We start from the raw sequence: 10,007 nt of genomic DNA on the forward strand, positions 1-10,007 counted from the left end.
GCCGGGCCCCGCCCGGGTGTGCGAGGCCTCTTTGGGACACGGCCTTTATACGAGGCCCCGCACGGTACCCTCCCTCCCCTCTACAGGGCCCCCGTTTCCCTCGCTGGATCAGTGCGTTTAATTTATGTCTGTCATTAGGGTTTTGCCAAGGGCTCTTGCCACCGATGTCCCTGATGGGGTCTCGCTGTCCTCTCCCCGGAGCTGGCGGACCGCCTTGCCTCCATCCCCTCAGTCTCTTCCTGCAGTTTTTGAAGGAAACGATTTAGTGCCCTAAGCCACAGCTGTCAAACAGACTTCAGTGCTAAGCCAGAGTGAGATCTCAGCTCCTGACTGTGAAGCAGCAGAGCTCCCCACGGCAGCTCTGCAGGTGCAATACCCACTGAGTTGTGGAGGCTCGCTCTATCCCATGCCGCGCTGAATCACTGGGAGGGTGCCTTTGCTCCTTACACGTATTTCTGGCCAGGATCAGGTTTAGGCAAACAGATCACAAAATGTTTTGCTGTTAAAGAGGATGAGTGAAACCGGCTGTGTTCAAATGCCAAGACATTAAGAGGAAGGAGACATAACTGTCTTTTTCTAGTTTGGTTTTTAAGGAAGTGCAGCTTCCATGATTATCTGTGGGCCAGCTTTGTACTGTGGCTATTTCCCAACTCACCCATAACTGGAGAGTGTTAATAACCAAGCCTGATAAAAAGGATGAATTCTTTGGAGTAATTTTCTGAGCTTTGCCTGTGATGATGTGAGAAATGCTGTAAATGGCACCACTGAAGGAAAGGTATAGCAAGAGCTTCCTTCAGCAAAGGTTGAAAATAAGACAGGAGCTCAATCTTGAGACATGTGCCCATAGGAAACCAGGCTTCTCTAGTTACATGAGAAGCAGAACCAATTGCTATGATTTCACTGATTCCTCTCTTCCTCTAGTTTTAACTTTTCGGTTCCACCCTTTGGTATCTGATGTGTTTGATGCCTAAGAAAGGAATTTATAAAGTGAGGAAGTCCTTTTTTTAATATTGACTCTATGCGGACTAGGATTTAAAGCTGAATCTCGTATCAGATGACTGGCTATGCCAACAGATGTCCATACTGTGCAAATATTTACAAATATGCTTAGCTTATGCATGAGTAGTCAGTTCTGTGCAGTAAGTTAAATTCTTCAGTAAGTGTTTGCAGGATTGGAGCCAGAGCTTGTAACTTTCATGAAGCCAGACAGTTTGTATTACCAATTATGCCAGCACAGCTCTGACAAAATTTATATAGTACTCCAGACCTGTAAGAAAGTTTATTAAGCCTTAGTTGAACTTCAAAGCACATAGTGATTTAAAAAAAAAGTCTGTGGCTGATAAATTCAGGACTCCACAGCTGATGAGAGCCAGCCAAACAAAACATTTCATGATTTTAGTTTTGTTTTAGCATTATTTTCAGAAAAGCTTTTTTAAGTAGGCATGTTACCACTTTTCACAATTTTGCATTTCATAACTGCTCTGTTGAATGAATCTCAGAATTTTTTCATTGGCTGTTTAGCAGAATGTGTAGTAGGAAGACCTGATTGCTTTCAGGAATGAAGATGGTTGCAGTTGGATTTAGAACAAAATTGTCCTTTGACGGTAAAATTCTATTCATATGACAATCTCTATCTTTGTACTACCTGTATGGCATTATGTTACATGCATACCTAAAACCAACTGGTGCAGATAAGTACAGGATCTGTTTCTGGGTGTGAGTTCAATGCCATTTGTTCTTGAGTCTACTGAAAAAAGCTTGTCTGCTTTAATATGGAAGGTTATGAAATTACTACTGATTTCCTTAAGTACACATTTATATACTGTTATATTGCATGGATAATGAATTGCTGCTCTGCCATTCAGAGCATGTGTGATGACTGACAAGACAAATTTCAGTTTTATTTTTGATTTTGTAGTTTTTATATTGGTTTCAGTGTTCTGGAAACAGCTCAGAAACAAGGACTCTCTTCTGTCAGGTAGAACTGTGCATGTTCTTTGTTGGAGTCATGATTCTGGTTAGAGGAATGCAGTCAGAGTGAGTTTTTTACCAATGCTGTGAACTGTTTTTAGAGGGACAGACTGTCACTTTCTGTAGCAAGTGATTAATTCTGTCAAATTTCCAGCACTGTAAAAGTTTGGTAATTAGTGGTCCTCTCATGCCTGCACATCGCAGGGCAGAGCTACAAACCATATGCTCAGCAGTTACTTTACGTGGTTTGTAAAGGTGGGTGAAGGTGGGGAGGGGAAGCAGGGTTGACTGAGGCAGTCTTTGCCCTTGCCAGCCCTTCAGCCACACCGAGACACTTGTGCTGTTTGGCATGGGGGAATCACACAAAGGGGAGTCCAAGTAGGAAGGGAAAAGGAGAGCCTCGGACACTCATGTCTGAGCTGACTGCTAAGCAACTTCTGGGTGAGATTGCAAATTTTACCTTTACCTTTACCTGCCCTTGGCCTGGTGAGAGGTGTTGTGATGGTGTTTCTGCTGATATTTGCTCTTTTTTTCCATGAAGACAGGACAATTTGACATGCAAATACAATCATATATTTGATTTGTTTTTGTAAGTGTAATGGTTCCTTGGTTAGGGATTGAACCACCAAGGGCAGGACAAAGAGGGCAGCCAGAAGTGATGTGAGAGGACTTAGGAAATGCTACTCAGGCAGGGTGAGAAGAGGGTGGTAACCATGTTCATCACTCCAGAAAGTCTGGAAGCTGCTGATGTACCTTGTGCAGCCTTATTGGGCATGTGTAGTGAAAGGCTGAGAAGTGGATGTGAGCAGCCAGGAGAGAAAACAGGGAACAAATGGGAAGAGAGTAGATGGAGGGATTGGTTGTTGTGAAGGAAAGTGAAAGGACAGAAAACTTGGTCATGTTGGTGGTGGTAGAGCTGTGCATGCTGGCCTTGAAACAGCGTCACCTCTTAGGGCCGTTTCTGCAGTTGCAGATTAACTGTGCAGTGGATATACAGGCACCAGATTTAGCCTGGGGCAGGCTCAGCTCAGCACTAGCAGTTTATTAGTTCAAGTGCTGTGCCATGTTAACACATCTCTGCTGTTTCCAGAACCAGCTTTGCAGTGCAGCTGCTTTCAGACAGTGTCTGAACTAATAAGTCCTGGTGGACCAAGCTGGCTCTGTTTAGACCCACTTGGGTGTTTCTGTGCTGTGCTCCATGTTCCAGAGGATTTTATTAGCTTGGCTGGAAGTCTGGATCTGAGCTTGCTTTGTGCAGAGTAGTTGACGTCGATGGTTAAGAAGACCTCCCGAATCTGGAGTTCTGGAGGAACCGTGGTACAGAGACGCCAAAGTGCTAATAAGTCCTGAAGGACCACACGGGCTTCAATGGTGGATGGCTGAGTTTCCAGATAGTGCTTTCCTGCATTTTGAGTGGGAGTTGGGTGATCAAGGCTGTTACATTACCCTTGTATCCAAACTGTTTTTCCGTGAGAATGTAGAAATGGCTGTACTGGCTTTCTGTTTTTGGTCTAGCTACTGAACAGGTAAAAGAGAAAAGTTGTAGCTCCTGGGGATTAAACTTAGGCTCTCTCACGGCTACAAAATTACTAATGATGTGCTTCAATAGAGCAGATTCTGTCTGTATTTACTGAGTATCCACGTGCTTAAAAAAATATACTGCTACTTTTTAACGTGAATGTAGGAAATTTCTACCTGCCTTTTCAGCTGGGCCCATGGAACTGCCATTTTTTATGTGTTCTCTGAAAATCACAAGAGCTAGAAGTTATTTTCTAGACTGAGAAATATTGCTGAGACCCAGGAGTATTTTAGGGCTATCTAAATCTAAAGATTTTTAATTTTAGGCCTATCTAAATCTAAAGGCAGAGCTTTGGAAAACTCAAATACTGTGATAAAGTCACTGTGTCTGACATAGATGTGATCTGAGCTCTGTATAACAAATAAACATTCTTACGTAATGGTGTTAAACTGGTCTTACCAAAATCACACTAGCTGCTTAACAGGATTGGTGTGAAGGACAGTCTCTTTTTCAGTATTCCTCAAGGATAGGTGTTATGTCAGAACTGAAACTATTTATATCCTTCACTGATTTTAGCAAAGAGGTCAGGAATTGAAGGCAGTTTTCTAAGTGTGATGTTCCACTCTACACCTAAAGTTAAGACTGATGTGTTTAATATGTTCTGTCTTTGTCTGTGTTGGGAAAATAAGTAGGGGTTAGCTGCATGCTGAAAATTATTCTCAACCTTTATTTTTCTGAGCTAGACAAGTTTAGCTGAGCACATTTTTTCAGTCTGCTGTTTTCTTAAACAGTAAATTGATTAGCTCTTATATTGTTTTATGGGAACTGCCATATGAATAGAACTGGAAGGGTTGCAATGGGGAAGGGAAAGTTAACAATCCTATTATTTTTAGGAATTACTTATTCAAAAATAAAAGGAGCAGTTTCAAATTATACTTGGCAAATTGTTTGAACAAATCTCATATATGCCAAAAGTCAAATGGAGGCAGAAATAAATGGACTGTGATACCAAACCATGGGGCATCAGCACACATTAAATTAATCCTCCATCCTTTCAGTTGAGACTAAGGAACTTTTGTCTCCATGCAGTAACCGAGGAAGTATTTGACTTGAAAATTTTGGGTCATAGTGAGAGAAGGTGTCATAGCAAAAGAAGCTGTGCAATACTTAATTTGTGAAAGTGGTTTGCTTTAAAAACAGAAGTAGACAGGTTTTGCATTAATTTTTTTTCCATCCTTGCACTTTGATACATGCTTTCACTTACTGTTTTTAAAAAAATTCAGTTTATCTGCTATGAAATAGCTCACACTGCTGGGCTGTTCGAGTGCTTGAGTCAAAAATTGTAATGAGTGTCAAAATTGAGCAGAATAATTGAACATTTATACTTTCCCAGAATAATCTAGGTAAAGAACTTGGAAATAATGTTTGCAATAAACAAATATGTATTTTTTTTTAACAGCTGAGTCAAAACAGCAGAAAATCTGTATGAAATAATTGCACATGTTCATATACCTTTTTAATAAAGTGAATGTGAATATGCTTATTTTAGAAGTTAGCACTCTGGGGCATATTTTACTAAACCTCCCCCTAAACTGGCATTTGCATCTCCTGAACAAAGCCTTTTGCCTGCAGGTAATTTGCACTCTTTCTTACATGTCATCTCCTGAAAGGCATACTGAGCTCTGCTGTGAATAAAGCAGATATAACTGGCAAGCGAAGGAGCCAGAAGGAAGCATAGCAAATAAAATAACTGAAAAGAGATGTTTTAATGTGTAACACCATCTCCGACTTCTGCTTTCTGCCATCTGGCTTGGAAGAGACCAACTTATGCCAACTTAGGCCTCTCTGCATATGGGAATAGGGCTGATTCAGCCAGTAATACAGCTGCACCAGTGCTGACCCTATATATATTGAGAAGGGAAGTCTGTAGTTTTTATCCTTTCAAGTGATAACCAGTTCTTGAACTTCTCAAGACTGACCTCCCCTTTATTCAGCAGAAACTCTGCACGTTCTGCCAGGCATCTCGACATCAGTAATGGGTGAATTAGCACTGTCCATTGCTACTAGTGAGTCCATGAACATGGGTTTTTTTTTGGCTAAGAAGTGAATTATGCCAGCATAAAGGGAAGCCAAAAGATGCTCTCAGGCTTAAGTCTTAAAATTTAGCTGTATTGCCTAGCTATGTCCTGGAGCAAAAGACCATTCAAACTGTCAAGTAGCATTTCTTTCTGAACTTGTGGTCAAGATAGAAACCAGTGCCTTTTTTCATACTGTCTTTTATTGTGGAATGTTCTAAATTGTGTCACATTGAACATTGTTTCCTTAGGGCACTAAACAATAAATGCCATGATTACCAAACCAATTATAATTTTGTCTTTGACACAATAGGCATGGCAAAAGTCCCCTCACTGAAGCGAGTACTATGTACAGTCATAGAAGGAGTAAGGTGGTGAGGTAACATCAAGTTTACATAACTGAATAACAATTAAGATTCTTTCCAAAAATCAAGTGTGGGCAAATACAAACTCATACCTTTTATGTAAGCACCTGCAAAATATTGGCTGTTTGCAGAGGTGAATCGAGCTGTGTTCTGTTCGATACTCCCCTGAGTATTGTGAGCCAAGGAAGCAACAATGTAGACCTCTGGCTCATCTTCTGCTTCCTCAGCTCTGTCAATTCACACATGATCTGGTTGTCTAATTCGTGTGCATTGGTCAGACACCTGTGTCACATGTGGAGTAGGGAATATTCTATGCCATCTGCTCCTGCCATGGGTTCTGTCTCTTGTTCCAGTGAACTTACTGATAGGATTGAAAGTTATTTACTTCTTTATTCTGGTTGGTTACTTCTCAGCTGGATGAGTGAACTGAGCTGACTTGCTGTAGGGTCATGAACTTGCTAGTTTTGGTGGTACAAAACAAGAAGGGAGCAGAGTTGGGGACTCCAGGACTGCACTTTTCTATGGACTATGTCTTTGGTCATTTGAAGCCATTTATGATACAGACTGTATCCTCAGTCTGTGCATACCTGAATTAATTTATTATGCTTGCAGTTAATTACCTTGTAATTAGCAAAATTATCAAAAATTTGGGTGATACAAAGTACTGGATTTATTAATTATTTTTCACTAGGCTTTTTTCAGGGCATGCTGCCCAACAAAGGACATGGACAGTGAATTAAAACCATTTTCTTGAGGGTTGAGATTCTAAAAAGAACACAAATAAAATGTTTAATAGATCTAACCTATCTGTACCCTTAGGCTACACAGTTTAAAGTCTTCCATAAAATATCTATTTAATGACCTCCATCATAATGTCTCCATCTGACACACCTTTCATGCACAGTTAGAAGTTAAGAAGGGAATGGAAAAGACTTGTGTAAGTGACGTATGGTTTAATATCTGTTTTTAAATGAAATCTTAACTTTATATTTCCAGACTTCAATAGTCCTTTTTCTTTGCAGAGTGGTGGTGGTTGGGAAATTTGTGCTCTCAGAGGGTTTTTTCCTCTTACGCATTTGACAGATATTTACAGCCTTTTTGCTTTCTTGGCTGGCAGCTTTTTGCATAGGAACTTCATATAACTTGATATTAGTCTGTTATATATAGTATTCTATAAGCATTTTTTTTAAAAAAGTTGAATAGACTTTGCATCATCCATAACAGTTTCATAGCTCTTAGTGGGAGTTTTACATTGTTTTTCAATTCATTTCTGTTGCTGTACCAGGTAACACTTTTTTTCGTTTTAACAACCAGATTCATTAGTGCCTCATATCTATCCATTGTGGAAGAAATTATTGCCAGAAATCCTTTGAAAGCTGGTTCATTTTCACTTCATATTTTGTAGAATTTGCCTGGTTGTATGTCTGACCTCCATGAAACACAATAATCTTTTCTCCTTTTCTTCAACTGCCTCCTGGAAGTGTCTGCCTTCTGTCTTCCCAGGCAGTTTAAAGAGTGACTTGCTGGCTGAGATGCCTCCTTGAGACAGGATTAATAGAGCTCCTCTGTACCCTTCTGTCAGTTTTTTATATCACTGTAGTTTGTGTTGTCCTAGGAGAAAATCATGCTGTAATGACATGTGTTAGTGAGCTGACCTGACTGTGGGCCATTGTTGGTAGAGTGTACTGTTCTAAAAGCTCTCATCTCTCTCTCCCCAAGTATTCTTGTAGATGACCAAGTTTCTCAGGGCTGAGCTATGGGAATTGTTGTAATAAGCATAGTGGCAATCATCTGATGTTTTCCTTTTGAATTTAACAAAACAGCTCTTCCTGTAATGTTACTTTTTACTGTTTATTTTCTGCAGGGAGTGTTTTCTTATCTGGAGGTGAACCTTAAAATTGAAAAAAAAATTCCTAACCTAGTTTAACTCTCAGTTTTGCTTCAAAATGGCTGCAGTACTGCTTTTTTAAGACGTCTGTGTTTACTTAGCTATAAGAGATCCTTGCTAAAGTAGAAGGACTGATAAATGTAATGGCATTAAAGAAATCCAGTTACCTTTCCTGGCTACAGTCCAGAACACAAATAAGTTAGGTTTGGACACCTAACATCAAAAATCCCTTGCTCAGCATTTTCCTAGTCATTAGGTATTTAAACTCAGATAAATAGGGCCTTCTTTGCCATTAAGGCCATATTAATACTGCATCCAGTTTTCCAAGCAGGCATTCTCCCAATTACCTCTTTTTTCTGTCTGCCAACTTGACATATAGTAAACCAATCTATAACAAAAATATACTTCAGATGCTCCTGGAAGTGGAGTGGAATACTGCCTACATTTTGAGGAAATTGAATGTTAAAAAAACTCAAAGAAACCACTTTTGCCTTTGCCCGGTCCTTCCCTTCTCCTTGTGTGTGTGCATGTCCCTTCAGGCAAACCATTTTCCATGGCAGCCATGTGGAGAGTGTGAGGTACACTCTGATCCCATGAGATACTGGGACAGAAGCCTGCAGCTCGGGCTGTTGGTTGGGGTTTAATCCCTGGTGCCCTCTGTGCCATGCTGAACCCCTTGGAGCCTGAGGAACACCAAAGAACTCCATGGGCAGGGCTGTGCTGCTCTTCACCACATGGGGAAGGGCTCCTGGCAGGGTCAGAGGGACAGAGTAGAGGGTGCTGAGCCTGGGATAACATAGGGCAGGCCTGGATGAAGGAGGGTGGTTATCTGGTTGGGAAGGTAGAGGACTGATGAGGAAGAAAAGGTAGACTTGTATTCCTTGGGTTTGTTACACTTAGTGCTCCCTACCTGTAGGTGTCCCCCAGGCTTAGCAGAGATGGATGAATTCAGTGTGTTACTAGCAGGTTAGGAAGAGAACATCTCAACCCAGTAAAGATGCAAATGTCATTAAAACCAGCAAAAAATTAGGAAGGATTGTCAACTTAATTGCTGACAAGATGCAACTTTGGGCTCAGCTGGACTCATTCCCAGTGTTCATCAATCTGTGCATGAAGAAAGCAGAGCGAGCGAGCGCTGAAAGTTCCTTTGGGGTTTTTTTGTTTTGCTTTTTGTTTTAAATTTTGAAACTCACATTTACTGTGTATATTTTAATATGTTCGTGTGAAACACATCAAAGTAAACACGTGCAGTGTGTTTCTTTCACTATCATTAATCACTTCAGTGTTTTAAAAAGTAACAAAAAATACACTAATGTTAAACTGTGGTCAAGAATTGAAATATACACAACTCTAGAAATTGGAAAGTCGCCTTTGCCAGGGCAAATGTAGCTTGACAACCATGTGTTTATGTATCAGCGTATGAAGCAAGTCTGCTTAGCAAATACGGATTTTTTCCATTAAAAGCCCTCAACTTATATTGAAACTTTTTGAAACACTTTTTCAAGCCACCTGAAGACTCAGTTGAGTATTGAAGAGAAGAAAATTACTTTAAATTCTCTGAACAACTCTGAGAATTATTACCCTCCAACACTTCTATCACTAAACACAGTTGGTTTTTATGTCCTGCTTATGTCTTTATCTAGACAACTTCTGTTGGTGCACAACTGAATAACAAGGGTGGATATGAAGTTTGAGAGTTATTTGGGCCTTATTTTTTTTGCCCATGAGGTGTTAGTGAAAAGCCAAGTGTGAGAAGTCCACTTGTCCTTTTCAGATACGGCTGGGGCTTTCAGCCAGGGTGGAGGACAGCTACTTTCAGTTGTTCCTACTTCCCTGTTTGCCAAATAATTGTGCCAGCTCCCTTTTCCCAAACCTGCTGGATGTTACTGAAAGGGGAAGGACAATGTGGCACCTTCAGTTCATTTGAATAATCATGCAGTCTGCCTCTACTGCTCCTCTCTGCTTTCCTCAGCAGCACTGTAAAACAAACATCAGCCTGATCTCTGTCAGTCCATTCTCTGGGGTCTGGATACTCATTATATATGTGAAATGTTTTAGTAATTTTCCTTGCTCTGATGAATGCCTGTATGAAAGGAATTGAGGCAGAACTGGCAGTGTGCAGGCTAAGAAAGATGATGCTGTCATGGTGCTCTTTACTGAGATGTGGGAAGTTGTTTTCATAAATATAA

General features: G+C 40.6%; 1 protein-coding gene across 1 annotated transcript in view; it reads left to right on the plus strand.

Moving 5' to 3' along the window:
- The first annotated feature begins 3,243 nt into the window (after positions 1–3,243).
- The window catches only part of RNASEH2B (ribonuclease H2 subunit B), a 33,942-nt gene continuing 27,178 nt past the window's right edge, over positions 3,244–10,007 (plus strand). Inside the window, exon 1 of the mRNA XM_014306934.2 lies at positions 3,244–3,304. Coding sequence (XP_014162409.2) covers positions 3,244–3,304 — 61 coding nt within the window. The remainder of the gene's footprint in view (positions 3,305–10,007) is intronic.

The sequence above is a fragment of the Geospiza fortis genome, unplaced genomic scaffold (genome assembly GCF_000277835.1).
Source record: "Geospiza fortis unplaced genomic scaffold, GeoFor_1.0 scaffold194, whole genome shotgun sequence".
Classification (NCBI taxonomy): domain Eukaryota; kingdom Metazoa; phylum Chordata; class Aves; order Passeriformes; family Thraupidae; genus Geospiza; species Geospiza fortis.